At 31.8% G+C, this 20,592-nt stretch overlaps 3 protein-coding genes across 3 annotated transcripts; 2 read left to right on the forward strand and 1 right to left on the reverse strand.

Annotated features, from left to right (window-relative positions):
* Positions 1 to 4,921: 4,921 nt before the first annotated feature.
* On the forward strand, positions 4,922 to 9,599 carry LOC132719745 (acetylcholine receptor subunit alpha-1-B-like). The gene is made up of 2 exons (XM_060703595.1): positions 4,922 to 5,281; positions 7,391 to 9,599. The coding sequence occupies exon 2, from the start codon at positions 7,430 to 7,432 to the stop codon at positions 8,825 to 8,827; it is 1,398 nt and encodes a 465-aa protein (XP_060559578.1). The 5' UTR covers positions 4,922 to 5,281; positions 7,391 to 7,429; the 3' UTR covers positions 8,828 to 9,599.
* A 4,823-nt stretch (positions 9,600 to 14,422) lies between these two features.
* LOC132719741 (neuronal acetylcholine receptor subunit alpha-6-like) lies at positions 14,423 to 15,730 on the reverse strand. Its single transcript, XM_060703593.1, has one exon. It carries the CDS (start codon positions 15,584 to 15,586, stop codon positions 14,423 to 14,425), a length of 1,164 nt encoding a protein of 387 aa, XP_060559576.1. The 5' UTR covers positions 15,587 to 15,730.
* Positions 15,731 to 17,516: 1,786 nt separating this feature from the next.
* Positions 17,517 to 18,544, forward strand: LOC132719737 (5-hydroxytryptamine receptor 3A-like). The gene is made up of 2 exons (XM_060703588.1): positions 17,517 to 17,978; positions 18,188 to 18,544. The coding sequence occupies exons 1-2, from the start codon at positions 17,517 to 17,519 to the stop codon at positions 18,542 to 18,544; spliced, it is 819 nt and encodes a 272-aa protein (XP_060559571.1).
* Positions 18,545 to 20,592: the final 2,048 nt, after the last annotated feature.

The following is a 20,592-nucleotide window of genomic DNA, read 5'->3' on the forward strand; positions in this document are numbered from 1 at the left end:
CCAAAGCAGTTAAAAGTTGTGCAAGTATAAAGGTCTTGCTGCGAAGAGCATTAAGTTGTGAATTACATGACCACGACTAAATATTGTTGAATTGATGTTTTATCTATTGTAAATGATCTATGACATTTATTTTTATTAATATCGGAATTGCTTGGTTACATTATATGTATGTCTGAATTTGTCTTATTTCAAGCATGATTGCTATAAAGTAAATCATAAGTAAACCAAATATAACCTATATTCAATGCTAATCAATGTTAAACAGTCATTACGTCATTTTTATCTACTATCAGGATTTAAAAATGAATGAAACAACAACAACAACAAAGAAACATATTTCAACATGACATATCAGAAAGAGAATATTAAAATGGTACCTAACATACACTCTTACATACCATTTAGAGATGTGAATATTTGGAGAAAAAAACCAAATGTTATAGGTTAAAATATTATGACAGGAAAGATGTCTGTTTTATTAAGTAATTGTCATATGATTATTAAATTTACTTTTTCTGAAATGAGTCATTAAGGAAATTTTAGGTGACATTTTGGAATAAGAGGATGAGACAGAAATTATAAAAGATATCTATCTAATTTTGACATTAATACTTTCAACTCAACATTATATATTACATTCATAATTTCAAATCTAATTAATTTAAACTGCAAGCAACACTTTTTTGACATTCCTACCATCAAATCTAATACATGCAACCGCAAACAAAATAGATATTCATTTTGACATTCATAATATCAACTCTAATAGATTTAACTGAAGACAAAATATATTACATTCAAATTAACATTAATATAACAAGCAAAAAATATTACATTCATTTTTATTTTCATGCTATCAAATCTAATACACTTAACTACAAGCAAATATATAACTTTCACATTTTGGCAATTTGAAATTTGACAATCATACTATCAAATCTAACCGCAAGCAAAACATATCATTCATACTATTAAATGTTGTAACTTTAACCGCAAGCAAAAAAAACTTTACATATATTTTGACATTAATACTATCAAATGAAATAAATTTAACTGCAACAAAACATATTACATTCATTTTCACATTCATACTATCAAATGTAGTAAATTTAACCACAACAAAACATATTACATTCATTTTGACATTCATACTATTAAATGTAGTAAATTCAACAGCAACAAAACATATAACATTCATTTTGACATTCATACTATTAAATGTAGTATATTTAACCACAACAAAACATATTACATTCATTTTGACATTCATACTATTAAATGTAGTTAATTTAACCACAACAAAACATATTACATTCATTTTGACATTCATACTATTAAATGTAGTTAATTTATCCGCAACAAAACATATAACATTCATTTTGACATTCATACTATTAAATGTAGTTAATTTAACCATAACAAAACATATTACATTCATTTTCACATTCATACTATTAAATGTAGTTAATTTATCCGCAACAAAACATATAACATTCATTTTGACATTCAAGCTATTAAATGTAGTTAATTTAACCATAACAAAACATATTACATTCATTTTGACATTCATACTATTAAATGCAGTTAATTTAACCGCAACAAAACATATTACATTAATTTTGACATTCATACTATTAAATGTAGATAATAATAATAATAATGATGATAAATAATAATAATAATAATAATAATAATAATAATAATAATAATAATAAAAAAAAAAAAAATAATAATAATAATAATAATCATGATGATGATGATGATGATAATAACAACAACAACAACAACAACAACAACAGGAATGACAACAACTGAAAAGCAACAACAATGACAATAATAATGATAATGAAAACAACAATTAATCATACATGACCGAATGCAATTGAATAAACACAAAAGAAACAAATGTTGTATCAACCAATCAAATTGTATTCAATAATTCAATAAAGCTCAATTGAATATTGTGCCATGATTTATAAACGAAGGATTATCTTTGTAATCTTGAAACATTTGTTCGTAAATGAAGCTGTCCTATCGTAAATTGTTCAAATATTAATTGAGTCCATCCATCAATTAAATATGTTCAATACCAGCAATAAAATAGGTTATTAATGAATCAATACTCCTATATTCCAAAATAGAGCTTTCACAATACCAAAATGGGAGTTGTTAAATTTGAACCAGAGAGCTTAATTGATTACAAAGTCTATAGAGATTCTCTTCAACTGAAAAGGCAATGAGTGACAATATTTGGATACAGTTCTTCTCTCCATTTGTAAGTACATCTACTCTTTTAGTTCCTATTGAAATATAAAGGAAAATGTTACATCAAAAACCGTTATGATTTTTTTAAAGAAAAAGTATGGCTTTTGCGTAATTTTCAGTAAAGGGTAGCTGTTACTACTTGGATATTTCAAGTCTGTTTTCATATGTTATGCAGTTGGGCTTTTGATCTTTTGTTTGGGTTTATTCTCATGGCTCTCATCACCCAAAGATTCATGTTTTATATGTTTTTGTTTACAATTATGAGCTATGTATCATCTTATTTATGTATATCAATAGGTGGTTGTGTGTTTGGTTACTGCACATCTTAACCTTCTGTGCAACTGTTATTGCTTCTTAACCATTCTTTATATACATAATTTGTTAATATTAACCTGTGCTCTTATGTTTTTTACCATGAAACTGTATGCTTGATGTCTTGTTTAAATGCAACATGTTTTATGTAGTCTGTATTTAAGTATTTTAATGGATTATCTATTTATATTAGATCTTAATATGTATAATTCCTTTGTGTTGCATGATTCGGATTAATGTTAGTGGAGTACTGTACTTTTTATCTGAAGTTACCAATGTAATGTTAGTCATAACTATGTTTTTCTTATATTATTTCCTTATCCAATGTATTAATTGTAACCTTGTACAGGATTCGGTGTAAAAATTCACAAGGGCTTATGTTTTGTTTGTTATAAGTATCTGCCTTTATTAATAAGATTAACTTGACTTGAATCCTATTAATATAAATAAAAACGCATGTAAGCCTTATTGTTTTGACCCATTACTTACGGATCTGTTTTGAATCTAGAACAACCCATTCGGAATTTAAGGGTGTTCAATGTCAAAATGTAAAAATTAGAAGTACCAACTCTGTCCGCCATGATGCAGCTTTTCGAAACCGAGCTCGCTGCAATGGTCTTAAAATAAGTCTGAAAAGTCTATTGTACATGGAAACGGATGCAAATAAACCAAATGTAATTGACATGAAATATGCTTCAAAGTATATGGTAGAGAAATATGTTCAAAACTTTTGTAGTCAGAAAGTGCATTTAATTTATGTTATAACATCGTAGTTCCGAACCCATTTCATATATAACAATTCCAAAAAGATATCATTGTTCACTACTGCAATATATGATTGCTTGTAAAATTCATTTATGCTCCCCATAGTCAGCCGCTTTTTTCCGTGCCCAAAGCCTATTCAGGGAGCATCACCCATATATATCTTATATAGTAACAGTATAATATAAATTTTACTAAAACTGTTTAGTTGGTTTACACACTTTCAAAGTTCAAGTATACAGATATTGATGCTTTCAAAATATCACAACGCTTCCGGCATAATTAACACCGGTATAATGGTGGACAAACCACTTCTTGTTGCTGGATCGTGTGGGGGTTGCTTTCATTGAACGCCGCCGTTCCTTGTTGATCTTGTTTATCATAATTTCTGTATAGGAGTTGCACGGTTATAGTATTAGAGTGGTCATCTCCATAAACCAGCTGACTGTAAAGGTTATCTTGATGGTGGTGAGAGTGGTGTTGGTAATTTACCCTCCGGACCACGACAGGGAATCACATTTAATTTACCAGAGCACAGGGCAGCCACGACATCGTTTCTTGTTAAAATGTCAAACCGTTTACCAGTACCAGTTGCCTTTACTTTCGCAAAGAACTGATAACTTCTGTACATGTCAGAGCAGAAGTATATTGAAATGACGGTAGAAAGTTTTTCGTGATCAATCACAACGGAAGTGACCTGCGCCTTCCCGGAATAGGACCCGGGTCGCCCGATTCACTGCCCAACGCTGTACTAACCGGACGGCTAAAGGTTAACGTAAAATGCACTCTTGTTCTTATAATACATATGTCGGTATGAATGTTCTGAGATAAAGATAGTTTGGCATCATTTGTCTAATAGTGACCTGACAAATGTTTGTATGATTAAAAACCAAATTCAAATAAGATTGTCATGTGTAATATCCATTTAAGAACAGAACAGGTACTAATATTGTATTTGAGATTCGCACATGACAGGACATCATCATGTAAATCCATAAACCGTCCTTAAAATAATATTTCTTTAATTGTCGGTATTTTAGAATTCAAGGTATATGATTATGTAAACAATGAATACATTTAAAAACCGGAATCCTTAAAAAACGCACAAGAAAACCGCAAAATTGAAAATACTGCAGGCTCGGTTTGATTAAGCCTGCTCAATGGGCGATAATGGTAAATGATGCAAGCTACCGTCCATGCCACTCTAGCACCGGCTTATAAGCAAATTAACCAGTAAACCAAATAATAAGAAACTTAAAGTAATTTGCATTTTGTCTACCAGTGTTTCTATAGGAATGGGATAGAAAATCTTTTTAGCTCTTAAAATACATAACGTACGCGCATATAATTAGGTCACTCATCATGTGATTACTTTTGTAGAATAGCGTTTTTTTTCTCTTTTTGTTTGTTAATCATAATTTTAATGCGATCTTTGAAATTTGACTTATATTTCTTATAATAACAACTCCAAGGTTGTTTAAATATCTATTTACTTAAAGGGGTTTAAGGTGATTTGATCGTCTATTTTTCTATTGAGAAACCTACCTATTATACAAGTACTGTAGTTAAGTGTCGTGGGATAGAAAAATAAATTTGGTTGTACGCTCACTGCTGTGACCCGGATTAAACTTTTTTGGTTGAATAAAAGTGCACATTTTACTCGCTATTGAATATAAGATAGATAATGACGGACGACTACTGGACTGAATAGAAGTAATGTTTAAATAACTGTACAAGATGATCTATAAATTAACAATGCATAAAAAAATGACCAGTCTTGTATTTGTTCTCTTTAAACCGAACTAAATTTTTGTTTCATAAGAGATACATGTAGATAAATGAGTACTTCAAACCTTTAATACACCATTGAAAAATTTGCATATCTTTATGAATAAATGAAGGATTGTATAAATTTAAATAAGGAAAACACGCATATATTCGGGTGAGTAGTTTCAGTATTTTAAGATATTCTTACTTTGTTCAAATATTAATTTTATATAAATTAGATATGATATTACCACAGTCTGATGAACCACATCTATTTAATATTATTTTTTTACTTTCTGATGTTTCATATATATATATCTTTATTGCAGCTATATTAACTATAAATTTCTTAAAAGTTTAATCCCGAAATTAGTGTGTATTGTTCTCAAATGTGTCACAGGTAGAGAAAAATGAGCAGCCTCGTCGTGCTTTGAACCTGCTGGACCTCCGTGACACAATTCCATAGCTCTTGACCCTAATTAAGGGGCTGAAATTATATTTTATGATATCATATTTAATGATATCGTTTTATTTTGTTTATCCAAATCAGTTGTACATTAAGTTTGTTTAATCTGCAACAATTGGTCATTTAATACTATCCCGTTAAACCAGTGTATAATACTCCGTCTGTGCTAATATTCAAAGACTAAATCTTTTCAGAATGCAAGCTTTCTGAGACGCGAATTAAATATACATTTGTAGTTTTTATTTTTGAACAAAACAAAACATGCAAAAACATATGTTCCTATGTTTTAAACATATTATACATGTATATTATATCTATAAATACTTATACATTTTACATTCATTTACAATACGGTTATTCAATGTTTATGTGTGATCACCGAAGCGAAATTACAGTAAACTTAATGACAGTAAAATACACGATATGAAAGGCGAACCGAAAGAAATAACAAAAGGGAGGTAGAGACCCCCAACCTGATCATGTTCGTGTAATTGTACTTCCCGTTTAAATATATTGATTATACCGGAGAAGATATAATGGGTTATGTAGAATGTATATGAATTATGCCCCAAATGATTGAAATGAAAAATGTTTTCACGAGTGTGTAAACATGTATGAATTTTACCATTTTTCACTTACATTTTCTTTCTAAACGAACCTTTTTTGTATGGTTCGATGATACATTTGAGACATGTCACGACAAAACCAACATAGTGCGTTTGCGACCAGCATGGATCCAGACCAGCCTGCGCTTCCGCGCAGTCTGATCAGGGTCCATGCTGTTCGCTATCAGTTTCTCTACTTGTAAAAGGGCTGGTAAGCGAACAGCATGGATCCTGATCAGACTGTGCGGATGCACAGGCTGGTCTGGATCCACACACTATGTTTGTTTTGTCATGACGTGGCTCATTTCTATTTTTTTGTAAGTTAGTTTAATGAAAAGAGATCGTCTCTTACTATTTTCATATGTCGAAATTTTCCTACGACAATATTAAACTAATTATATACATGTACTTTAAATGAAGTACATTTTGTTGCAATATAAATCGTAAAATATGATTGAATCTATTAATTAAAGGGTGATGCAGAAAAACTTCTTTATATCCGTTGATATATTTGGAATAAAAACTTGCTTTATTTGAATTTGTAATGACAAAATATTTGACTATTGAACACAGCATGATTAAGCATGATTATATAATGTATATTTTGTTATTATATCTAGAACACAAAAGAGCGTTTACATGTATATAATGTAAATGATTTTCATATGGATTTGATTTATTCTGTTTACATTCTTGACTACCCCGTTTCCGTTTTAACAATTAAATTCCAGCGACATCTCCTAAACCCCTGGGCTAATTCTTGGATGGTCCTCTACAAAAATCAACTTACAGACTTCTAGGCAAACAAGATGACCGCCAGAGAAAAATTAGCTAAAACGACAACTGTCTTATCCTCTTAAAGTCCTGCTCAACATGATAGCTGTCAAAAAGACAAAGTAAAATAAATAAACTTTGAACGACATTTTGTTGATGGTCCCTAAAAGTAGAGCTAACGTCGTTTCGGTCTGCTGAACATGTTGGATGTCATAGTTAAATTATGAAAAGACATAATTGCTGGTCAGATTTTGAAACTCGACCGGAATGAACTATTTATGTAAAACATATACGGTGAGCAGTTAGGGCAATCATATCTTCTGTGAATAGTCCAGTTTTTAGATTTACATAAAACGAATTCATTTAGCTTATTGATTAACTAATAAGTTAATATTATTTAGGTTTATTCCTTACAATTGTCACATATAATCTATTTCAGTTTTACATCTGACAGTTTGATCGAAACAACGTTGGCACCATGGCGACCTCCAACATTAGGTATCCATTTATGCGACAAACTAAAATGGTCCTATTCTTATTAATCTTTCTGGTGTTCAGAGTTTCCCTGGGTAACTGCCACACTTTGAACGACACAAACCGGTTGCTTAAAGAGAAGCTAGCTGACTATAATAAAAGCACGAGACCAACCTTCAACCAATCAGAACCAACCGTTGTGAGCTTCAGTTTGGATGTAGTTTATTTTCAAGAGTTTGATGAAGTTCAACAAAAGGTAACATTTATTTCTGTTCCAACAATAAGCTGGATCGATGAACAAATGCAATGGAATCCGGCAGATTACGGAGGATTGGCCTCATTAATTACAACTAGTGGTCCATTCTGGATACCTAACATTGTATTATCCAACAGCGTAGGTGATATAAAGCCGATAGGTAATGACTGGCAAATGATCCGCTATTTTTCAAATGGTCAGGCCTATTTTAGTCCATCGACTGCATATTCAAGCGCATGCGGTGTTGATGTAACATATTACCCGTATGATAGACACACATGTGAATTAAGTTTTACACCCCAAGGATATGGAGAGTCTGAAGTGTATATATCAGTCGAAAATAACAAAGTCGGGACAACCTATTATATAGAAAATGGTGGTTGGTATTTTAAGGATTCAAATATTCAAACAATTCATACTACATACTATAGCGAAATGATTATCTCGCTTACCTTAGAGAGAAAGCCTCTTTACGTCATCGTAAACGTCATTCTTCCAATAATATTTTTGGCGTATCTAAGCAATGTTGTTTTTGTCATTCCTGCTGATTGTGGTGAAAGGATATCGTACAGTATAACTGTTTTGCTTGCAATTGCCGTATATCTAACAATAGTTGGTGATAATTTACCTAAAACCTCTAAACCAATGGCTTACTTCAGTTATTATTTACTTGCGATGTTAGTAACAAGTATCTTAGTTACCATGGCAACTATTTTCAGTCTTCGCATTTATCACAATGACGAGTCCGAGCCTGTTACAGGAGTTTGGGCAAAACTTGCTGCTTGCTTTAAGTGTAGGAAAGGTAATAAACAGAAGAAATATGTGAATTACACCGATGCGGACCACAGACAAGTACGACAGAATGGTATTGTTAATGCAAACAACAACCCATATGTAGTTGTAAGAGATGCATACAAGCCAAATGTACATACTGCGAGACTGCAAGTACGAAATGGACGGAATTTAGACATATTAGACAGACGGGAAATGACATCATCAACTGATAAAATAAACAACGTCGAACAATTTTCTTGGAAAGATGTTAGCGTTGCGATTGACAAAATATTTTTTGTGTTTTTCATTATCTTTCTTACAGTAGCCACGGTTGTTTTCGTGGCAATTATCGCATCAGAGCGCAAAAAATGATAGTTTATAGTGAATACTGTTTGTGTTTGTGCTATTCTAATGGGTTGTAAAGTTCAAGCTTGGTGTGCAAACATGTATTCTTGTGAACCCGCAGAACTAAAAAAAGAATACAATTTTATGCAATGAACGAGTGAAGCAAGTCAACCAGATTAGCACACTTATGTTATAGATGCATAAAAAAGCAGGAAGATCTTAACAAAACCGACGTGATTATTTTTCCCTAGGAAAAGCGTATGGATATAATGTCAATTCACAATTGTGACGTCACTACTACAAATTCAAGGCGTGGAATAGGGAAAATCAACTCGGACAGCTAAAAAAAATACCTACTCCGTACTGGAGGCAAATTTCACCCTATTTCAATTTCAGCAGGGTATGGGCTAAAAAACTGATAAAAGTCTTCGGATTTACAAACTAAATAATGTTGTCGATTATTTTTCAAGCTTTATAAATAATGTGCTGTGCTTATCGTGTAGGTAATACTTATGAGTTAAATATTAAACCCAGTAACACAAAATTGTAAAACATGTATGAACAATTGCACAAAACAGAGAATGAATTTAAAAGATTAATTTGATCAGAATTATATATATTAAGCTAGCAACATCGATTTTTTTTCTGTGACTCTCACCATTTTTATTTATTTGTATAACAATTAAAGGACTAATTGCGAGGTGTCTTAACATTAATATATTAACACTAGAAGATTCGGAAGATATGTAGTATAGAGTTTAATTGTAATGTTTTCATCAATAAAAATCACCATCCTTCATTGTCAACAATTTAAACTGTTTGTTAGAATGTTATTGCTGAAATCAATACTTGTAAACATAGTGTCAATACAATTGCCCTTTGTATTGCTAAATCGACTAAACGGCTGTCTAATATGTGTTATTGAGACATCGTTTGTAAAAGCAACGGACACATTTGACAAGTGTTTTCCAGTTATAAATCGAACATGGCTTGTTCCTGGCAGCGGTAAAACGCTTTTTAGCTTGACTATACGAAGTATATGGAGAACTGTCCTACTCGCCTCGGCGTCGGCGTCCGCGTCCAGATTTCAGATTAAAATTTTGGTGCAGTAAAATATTTTTAACTACAACTTTTTCAATTCTTAAGGTATCAACTGCAAACTTAAAATATATATTCCTCATCATCAACCATATCTAATGCGGTTGATTACTCTAGCACCAATATTTTCAGATTAATCTCCCCTTGAACTTAGAATTTTTCTTAAAAAAATATAATATTTTACTGTCACTTCTTTATTTCTTAAGGGATCAACTTCATACTTCAAATATATGTTCCTTGTCCTTAAACACATCTTATGTGTCAAGGTTCATAAATCTAGCACTAATAGTTTTAGATATATCTCCACTTAACTAATAACTTTCCTTAAAAATATTATTTTAACAGTTACTTCTTTATTTCTTATGGGATCAACTTCATACTTCAAATATATGTTCCTTATCATTAGCCGCATTTTATGTGACAAGGTTCACAACTCTAGCAGCAATAATGCAATAATTATCTCCCCGTGAACTTAGATTCTTTTACTCGAAAAATGTTATTTTTACTATAACTTCTTTAGTTTTAAAGGTATCTCTCAAACTCCAAATACATATTCCTTATCACCAACCACATCTAATGTGACAAGGTCCATAACTCTTGAAACAATATTTTCAGATTTATCTCCCTTTGAACTTAGAATTTTCTTTAAGAAATAACTACTTTACTTTTTAATGTAGTTACTTCAAATATATATATTTCTTATCATTACACACATGCTGTGTGACAAGATTCATAACTCTAGCGTGACAATTTCCAGAATTATTCCCCCCTTGAACTTGGAATTTATGTTAACAAATGTTATTTTTACTATAACTTCTTGTCATATGGATAAGAGTTATAAAACGCAAGATCCTGTATTCCCAGAAATATCTCCATTTAATTTTTGAACCTAGAATTCATTTGTTAATTGATTTTTAATTATAAATGGTATCAACCAATAATTGTTCTTTGTTATTACTCACATCATGCATGACAAGGTTCATAACTCTAGCAACTTTTTTCAAGTGAAATTTCCTCTTTGACCTTATAATGCTACTTTAAAAACTTTAATTTTTTTTGCTCTTATCATTTTTGTTTTTGAAGGGATTGACTTCAGATTTCAAATTGCTGTCTTTTCCATTAAAGCATAGAAATTTCTGTTTAACATTTATTGACAAGGTCATATGCATATTATGTTGTGCAAAAATATAGAACATTTGAGTGCTTTCTTGATGCTGATACAGGGAGATATTTATATTATAATTATTTTTTCTTTCATAATTCTTTCTTCCTTACTGCGTCCAGTATTTAATTTATCGAGCTTCGCTGTCTCCTTTGAGTATACTTTATTTATAAATCCTAGCTCAAAAGATGTTATTAAGCTAATATAACATGTGCAGTAATTTTCTACTGTTTCAATTTGCGAATATATAACTTGTGTCAAGAACGAGAAACTTCGTCAAATATCTGTTTAATAAAAAAAACACTTCAACCTTAAACTGTCGATGGGACTGCAGAAGCCTTGTGTTGTCATTAAACAACGTAAAGCATCGACTCTTCTGTGCATTAAGATATTGATAATTAAGTTAAAAGAAAAACATGTTACATGTATTTAATTTTCTAAATAATAGCAGAATTGATTTTCTGTGTAAATATTTCCCTTATTATCACTTTTAGATACTTACTTTCTTCCTTTTAAGATCGTTGCATTTGACTTCTTGTATTTGAAGCAGCATTTGTCAGCTGCAACGCACAATGTGTACGTAACGCAATACTTTGCATCGTTTTCGCGCACACAAACCAGCACTCTCCAAAGACATAGTCTATATTTCGAAAACTCTCTTCCTTTTTCCGCAATCAATTGTGAAATACATGTATGCCATTCCCAAAATATAAGTCCGTACTTAATCCTTACTGGATCCGAAAGTGATCAGCCTTTTTGCCATTAGTATAGACCAAGGCCAACCTGGTTATCCGTGTTTTCAGTCTAAGCATTTGATGTTGGTACATTTAATTGTGGGCATGTACTTTGATATTGAAATATATCCATTAATCCTTTAAAATTTGATTAAATTTAATTTGTATGCTTATTCTGAGTGCCTAAACCATTTGGCTTGGAAAAAGAAAGCGACCAAAATAGTGTGCATCAACCGAATTGATAATGTAGATAAGTTGTTAAAAGCTATATTTATTTATCAACGGAACGTGAGGTGTTTGCACAGATGGTTAAAGCGAGCAAATTGGTTGTAACATTGAAAAAATGACGACCTTATCATGACAATTTATATCTTCTCTATAACGTTTTCACGGAAGTAGTGTTCCATTGTCCGAAATCAAACGCTTAAAAATGGGAAAAAACATTCAGTGGCATTTTAAGGACTTATAAAAGACAATGATGATACAATGAAACAAGGATTTCAAGCTGTTGATAAAGAGATGCTGAATTACACTAGAGACGTTATTTCAGTCTTGTCCCTTGTTTTATAATACTAAGTTAATGGACAATATTAATATTTTTGTTTCAGGTATGATTGTCCACTTGATAGAAATGTTATTTGGACATGTTCAAGTTTTGATTTTGTAAATATTAGACTGTTACCAGTCCTTTTCTGCATCAAAGAGGTCTTATATTCCAGTACATGTCGTTGTTTATATTTATTTTCACAGATTCAAGCGTCATCTGCAAGTTAATATTGATTTTTAGTGCTTTATAGTCCATAGTACGTCATGAATTATTTCATAATTTATTCAGAATTATTCTTAGTGTAGCTCTTAGTATATGTTATCTAAATTTATTTTGCATCATCACTGTTATCTTCTTTTTTTGTAAATATTTAAACATGTATATTTTATTAAGAGTAAACAAATGAAGTCAATTTTGAAATATCGATATATCTTCGGAACATGTATCATTTTCAATTTTTTCCTCCCTCTCTCGCAAGTGTATATTAGCTCTACAACATCACCGATTATTTCTATATTTTGTCATTTCAGTCATCATTCACTAACTATTAATTTACGAACATGTAAATGTTGTTCCTAGTTAAATATTTTGTTGTATTTTCCTAACAGCAAATCGGAAACGTTGATGATATTTCACTTTCTTTTCACCTCACCGAAATATTTAAAGACAATATTAGTTAAAGAGAAATTTATAACCTATAATGCTCGAGAAAGGATTGGCCTTAAAACAGCTTTTGTTTATTATTTTATTTTGAACGTGCGCAAGTAAAATATGAACAAAATAACAAAAAATATAAATATAAATCACAATAATCAAACACTGTCACATAAAATCATATATAGACAATGAATCATTAATATAGTTATGTTGTTTCTATGATATCAAGGTGGTTCTATGTAACAAAGCAACACTTTTATATAGGTATGAATTAACCAGTATATGTTTATAATTTAAGCAAATCAACGAATTTAAACTTTCTAGGTCTTTTATGATAGTAAAGTTATACATATTATTTTCTTTAATCATTATAATACATCAAGATCAAATAAAAATAAAATGATATTCGTTTTCTCCTTCATGAACATTGCAATTCAAACAATATCTTTTAATTTGAACAGTTCTACTTGCATGGTATTAACCCGTTTGTACATGCAATAAATAGAGAGATATTCTAATTTTTGTAATGAAGAAGATAATATTAAATAGGAACAAGATTTGTCATTGACGCAAAGTATTTCAAACATTAGAATTTTAGTTAAACAGACTGAATCATGCTGTGTCTTGTTAAGGCAATCGCGACACACACATAATTCAAATCAGCAGAAACAAGAAATTACCATCGTGTTCAGTCGAAATAACGATAAACGAAACCATGATGGTGAAAATCGAAAGTACGACGACTGGGAAATTTCGATATTATTTCGTGTTTAACCATTGCACTTTTGGTTTAAACATATTTATTTAAGCTCGATTGCGAAACAAGTTCTTGCAACTTTTATTAATCACTTTCGAGTCCACATCCTGGAACCAACCAGTACTGGTGCCATAATAAACATGGTCATGACCCCGAAGTAGGGCTCGAATCAATAATCCCTGGGTTGAGAGGCAGACACCTTATCCACTAGGCCACCGCTCCCCATTGCACTTTTGACCTTTGACCTTTCATGATACATTAGTTTAACACACACATTTCCCTGGTTTTCAATCCTCCCCTTTTATGTGTATATATATAAGACTCTGATCATCAAGTATACATTTTAAAACATTAAACAGCTCATCTTTCCTGTTTTGGCGCCAAAATAACTTATACTGTGTTGGTGTGCTGTGAAACAAAACAAACACAAAAATATAGTTCAATAAAAAAACTAATAAAAATCTTATCCGTGATATTTACTCTCCGAGCCACTGTCAGCTCTAACTTTACAATTGCAAATTTTGGATTTTCCGACTTCTTGCCGTTGTTGGGAGGTTACACTTTATGCGACCAGTCATCGCATAAAATCACTTTTATAACTATCAAAATTGTGGGTACTACTTGTATTTGCAACAAATATTATCCTTACGTGTTCAGTCCTATACAGTTATGACATTTCGATCGTTACACGTTCACTTGTTAAAATCAAAAGAAAGAAGACAAGCGAAGTTATAAGTATAATAACATTGAAAAGTACAAAGAAAATTTTATCCAATGCTTCACTGACATCCTTCCATGCAATTTTTATGTCATGACATTCTTTTTCAATCGATGTTTTCTTCATACAATCTTCAATAATTAGCGGATTCACTTGGTTTTGCTTAGGTAGATGCTCATTTCGGGGAGATAAATTTTGTCCACTATTTTTTCCGGTTTTAAAATTCTGTGTTTCTGGCATGCAGTCGACCAATGCCTCGTCGCACTTGCTTAGTTTCATATCATTAAAAGATACCTTGCTCCCTTTACTTTTTCTTCTATTCGAACAGTCCAGATATATTACTAATTTTGCCCACTTGCCTTTAGCTTTTGTAGTGTCATCTTTATGATAGATCCGCACATTAAAGATGGTTGCACAACTTACACAGATGCCAGTAACCAGCAACGATATAAGAAAGTAACTAAAATATGGCATAGGAGTGGATGTCTTTGGTAGATTGTCTCCAACTAATGTTAAAAACACAGCAATCGCCAAGAGCATTGTTATGCTATATGAAATTCTCTCCCCACTTTCTGTTGGTATTAAAAACACAACATTGCCTAAGAATGCCATAAAAATAACTGGTAATAAGATGTTTATCACTGCATATCTTGGTCTCCGTTCAATTATAAATGAAATATCCACAGCCATGTAATTGTTCATATTTTGTAATTGAACTCTAGTGTCGAGTAATTTCCAAGCTCCGTTTTCACTGAAGTCGTCTAAAATAACTTGGTTGTCTGGTATCTTGATGGTTAACTCAGTGCTTAAGTGACCTTGAGGAGTGAATTGTAAAGTGCAGATGTTGATGTCCCAAGGGTAAAGAGTAATATCAGCACTGCAAGCACTAGCGTAAATTCCAAGAGGAAAGTAATAAGCTGTCCCATTGAAGAGCAGTCGAATTGACTGCCAATCGTCGCCAATTTTGTCCAACTTTGCCGCTGTATTTGCTAAAACAAAATTTGGCGTCCAAAGTGATTCGCTTTCAGTCAAAAGTGTGTATATTCCACCATAAGTGTTAGGGACCCATTCGATCATTTCATCATACCAACTGAGATGTAAGACAGCTACCATCGATAGTTTTTCGTGAAGCTCGTCAAAATCCTGAATAGAAATCAGCTGAAAACCAAAGCTCACCTCAGTTGGGTTTGATTGGTTAATTGTTGGTCGTACCTTCCGATTGTAATTTGCCAGCTTATCGTTCAAAAGGCTATACGTGTCGTTTATTGTATAACAATCGTAAAGATTGTAACAGTGTATAAGTTGAATACATAGCCAAAAGGTTTGAGAGCAGCGATGAAAGTTCATATTCAAAAAAGTACCTACCAACCTGTTCATATGAGTACACTTTTTTCGAATAAAATCCTGAAATGTCTAGATACTTTGAGACAATGTTTGAAATTTTCCAAATGATTCACGGTTTATCTGAAAATAGAAATTGTCAGAGCAGTAAATGACCAGGGATTATTCACAAAACACATTATTTGTCTATTGAAAATGAAGCATGATGTTCAAAAAATATTTAGGCCTAATGTAATAATATGCTTATACAGAAAAGAGACAAAACTTAACAAAGGCGATAAAGATATGATTTAATTGACAATTATGCTACGTGGTAATACTTTGTTTAAATGTCTGGCAAACAAGACAATAAAATTTAATATATCGAATATTTTACACGAAGTATAATTAAGGAAAGAAGAATAAAAGGCTTATAAACAAGTGCATTTATGCTCAAGACAAAACATTTTGAAACTGAAAAAAATATTTCCATTACCTATCCCTGGTGTGAATATATAAGGTTTATTTTGATATTAGGTTTATTTTCAAATTTTGGTTAGACCGTTTTTTTGCTACAGTTTTCATTATGCCCTAAAAACCCAAATTTTTACTTTTAAATTTTTTTGTTTTAAAAAACGCACAGTGTTTTTAAAGAAGCCCTTTATTATCCCTTTGCACATTTAAAACATTTTTCGAAAAACAGTTTTAGATACAAACAAATAAAAAACAAAAAATTTTAAAAAATTTTTGAATATTCCTTTTTAGAAAAGCGTCAAATATTCAAACATGAATTTACTATTAAAAAAAATAAAGTATGAAAAAAATGAATATAAAAAATCATTTAAAACCCAAAATTTTTTATAATCAAAATCATGATTAAAGGCAATTTTGATAAGTTTAAAAAATATTTTAAAAACTTACCAGGTGCCACACACACTTTCTTTCCAGTAACTTGGGAAACATTAAATTGAAAAAGCCGCGGATTAATTTTTATTTGAATTTTACGCCGAAATTTTTTTTCCTGTTTTAACGGGACCCAATTTTAAGTATTTAATTCGGTTAGAAAGGGAAGCTAAAAAATCTAGTGACTTTTAGTATTTATTTTTTATAACCAACTAATATTAAAAAGTACTTCTATAGTATTTTTTAAATTTGTTGTAGAAGGGTAGTCGAGAAAAACCCGCATTTCAAACCCAAACTGATGCCGAGATTCTTATTCACTTTGGGTTAGTAAAGTATAATAAATAACTGAAAATTTTAAAATTCCCTGAAAATTTGTGTTTAAAGGGAAAAATTTTTTTTGAATTTTCTTTGGGAATGACCAGAATATGTCCGAAACACATAAGTAATGAGTATAATTACTTGTTAAAAAAGCTTATAATATGTCACGTATAATAATCTTTCGACATTGAACTGTTACCAGTTAGCTTTTAAAATTGCACCGCTTTTGATCCATTAAATGATGAGAATTAATCCAAAGTTTCAAAAACGGAAAAATGATTTTTAGGTATATTATTAGGATATTATCATCTGTTTCGAAAGTTAATCTGTCATTTCTAACAATTAAGAAAGAAGATGTTGTGTTCTGAGGCTTGTTTTCAATTTATGTAACCTTTATATTTATATAATAATTTGCAGTTGTGCTAGAATCAAAAGAGTCAAAGAGGGACAGAAAACATTTATTTAAGAAAGTGAAAAAAATCGTCATTATCTTCATACAGAGATGTTGATCTTGGTATTGACTTCATGTCTGACGTCATTACTTATGTGCTGCATTGAGTGTCACACAATAAGAGATACAAACAGACTGCTAAGAGAAAAACTTGCAGACTATAATAAAAATACGAGACCAACGTTCGACCAATCAAAACCGACAGTAGTGAACTATAGATTAGAAATCATTTACATTCAAGAGTTTGATGAAGTAAAACAGAAATTTTCGTTTAATGGTCTTCCTAGGCTTTCTTGGATTGATGAAGAAATGAAATGGAATCCGGCTGAATACGGGGGATTAGACTCTCTTCTTACGGCGTCTGGTCCTTTCTGGAAACCGGATCTATCGTTAGCCAACAGTGTCGGTGGAATAGAACCTATCGCAGCCGACGAACAGAAAATACGCTTTTTATCCAACGGGTATGTTAGCTATAAACCAGGGAATTTATTTTCAAGCGCGTGCGATGCCGACGTAACATTTTACCCTTTTGATATTCATACCTGTCACATAATTTTTACACCGCACGGTTATAGACCGGACGAAGTCCTTATTAATGTGGAAAACACAAAAGTAGGTCAAAAGTTTTTCTTAGAAAATGGGGACTGGAAATTGATTGATTCACATATCAATGTGTCTTTGTTTACGTTCTATTCAGAGCTTTCTGTATACATAAACTATAGAAAGAAAGCCACGGTACGCCATCGTCAATGTCATTCTTTCCGATTATATTTTTGGCGTATCTAAACAACGTTGTTTTTGTCATTCCTGCTGAATGTGGTGAAAGGATATCGTACAGTATAACTGTTTTACTTGCAATTGCCGTATATCTAACAATCGTTGGTGATAATTTACCTAAAACGTCTTTTCCAATGGCATACTTCAGTTACTATCTACTTGCTTTGTTAATAACAAGCATTTGTATAACCCTGGCAACAATTTTCAACCTGCGGATTTACCATTACACTACATCCGACCCAGTTACAGGGATGTTGGGAAAAGATCACATCTTGTTTAATTTGCAGGAAGACGAAACGTAAGAAAAATGAAGTTGAAAATACAAACGTGAAAATAGGTATTCAAAATTTAAGTAACCGTGAAAATATGCTTAGTGAATAGAAATAGGTCTGTACATGAATTTTATATTTACCTAGCTCTAACAGCAAAAGCGTCTAAGTGATAGACAACAATTTAACCTAGAAGGCACAGAAAAAGGAATCAGAGGAATTCGCAGACATGAAAGCGACAAAACAATGACATGGAAAGATGTTAGCGTTGCTTTGGATAAACTCTTTTTTGTAGGTTTCTTTATTATTTTTTCAGCAGCAACAATCTTTTATGTTCTGATTATTGTTTGCGAGCGCAAACGTTTGTGATAAAAATCATCTGTTACGATTGTGAACTGGTATCTGTAAACACAATCTAGTTACAATAACAAGTAATTGGATCAGAATTATTCACTTCGAACTTTTTATGCATGCTTACTATTAATATCTGACACTTTTTTTTAAAAGTGTAGATAAGTTTGTAACTATTTTGTAATGTAATTCTCCCTTTTCGACTAAAGATATTTTCCCCAAAGATAAATATGAAAACTATGTTTGCTTTAAACTTTTATTATAAAAAACTGAAACGAATTTTAAAAAGAACAGTCACCGTTATGATTCCTTTTAGCCCAGTTATGCTCATGCTCATTTTCGATATTGTTTTTCTTGTTTTTCTCGGTTAACTTATTAACATTTCGCATAATATATTTCTCAAAATCTAACACACATATTCATTTTAAACTGTGAATACCTGTTCAATATCAAAATATGACTGCTAAAGGCCTATAACTCTGAAAGTCATTTTTGCTTAATTATTTCCATTTCTTTATGACTCCAGTCAAAACAATAGCTTGTAATTTTTATTGTGTTATAAGAATCTAGTATGTTTTTTAATCAAGTTAATTGACAATGATTTGATGAAATATTTTGTTGTGTAGTAGTAAAAATTCTGACTTCAGTTCTGTTTTCATAAGACGAAATACTTTGGAATATTTATAAAATAGGTGTTTTCCCGAGATAGATATATCAAGCGGTAATGCTCATGGACGTTTTGTTCTGTTTTGACCTCGGCTTTAGAAGTCTAGATTACCTTATGGGCCCGTCACAGCATGACGTTCTGGTCATCGTTCTACGACGTTTTAAGAAACGTTGGTAGTCACCCATGTGCCGGAATAGCGCCAGAAGAACGTTGTGTGAACGTCAGTGAACGTCAGTAATCGCCGGGAATCGGCGTAGAACGCTGGTTCGGAAAAAGTTTTGAACATGCACAAAAGTTCTCACTCAGACCTAGCTTTTCTTCAAACGTTTCAATCTCAAACGCTGAAAAACGTTTAAGAATGTTCATGGAACGTTAATCTTCTGTCGTTAGCCAGTTGTTACTCAATCGCTACTTGGTTGTTACTAATCGTTTGCTTTGCAGTGAACGACTCAATGGCGACTCACTGGCGACCTTTCAACGACCGCTGAACGGTCTTCAAGCGCGAAAAACGTGTGGCTAAATGTAAACGAACGTCCATGTCTGTGCATACGTAAAAGCAAGGTTTATTTGATGTTAGGTTATCGTAGAGAACACCTACTATGGAAGATCCTGAAAGAGTGAGTAGGCTTAGATGTTTGCTATAGCCAAACGTCAAGCAGATGTACTAAACCTAAACATATCTGAACATATTGAGGGAATTCATTGATTAAGTTAAATACAAAAAAAATGTATTGCAAAATGACCAAAAAATATCCTACGTCAGTACTCCCGCCCCCCCCCCCCCCCCTTTGAAATTCACAGAAAGTCAAACTACAAAATGGACAACCTACGACGAAACCTTTTTAAAGATTAATGAACATTTCATAGAGTATATGAACGATACACTAGAAGGCAATTACATATTTTGTTAATTGTTGCGCGAGGCCCTTTATGGAATAAAAATATATTTTGTGAAAGGGCAATTGCAACTTCCGGGCCTTTTTATCTGTCATAAAAGCCGATCATTCCGATTGACATGTGGGTGTTTGATTATCAAAAATGAAATGTCGCGAAATGTACAATG

This window comes from Ruditapes philippinarum, unplaced genomic scaffold, assembly GCF_026571515.1.
Source record: "Ruditapes philippinarum isolate M1 unplaced genomic scaffold, ASM2657151v2 ctg4402_1_1_1_1, whole genome shotgun sequence".
Classification (NCBI taxonomy): domain Eukaryota; kingdom Metazoa; phylum Mollusca; class Bivalvia; order Venerida; family Veneridae; genus Ruditapes; species Ruditapes philippinarum.

Bases quoted from the DNA above. Each gene is read 5' to 3' on its own strand.
- LOC132719737 (XM_060703588.1), top strand. From the start codon at position 17,517: ATGTTGATCTTGGTATTGACTTCATGTCTGACGTCATTACTTATGTGC. The intron at 17,979-18,187 runs GTAACATTTTAC...CATAAACTATAG, and splicing joins CAAGCGCGTGCGATGCCGAC to AAAGAAAGCCACGGTACGCC.
- LOC132719741 (XM_060703593.1), bottom strand. From the start codon at position 15,586: ATGGTAGCTGTCTTACATCTCAGTTGGTATGATGAAATGATCGAATGG.
- LOC132719745 (XM_060703595.1), top strand. From the start codon at position 7,430: ATGGCGACCTCCAACATTAGGTATCCATTTATGCGACAAACTAAAATG.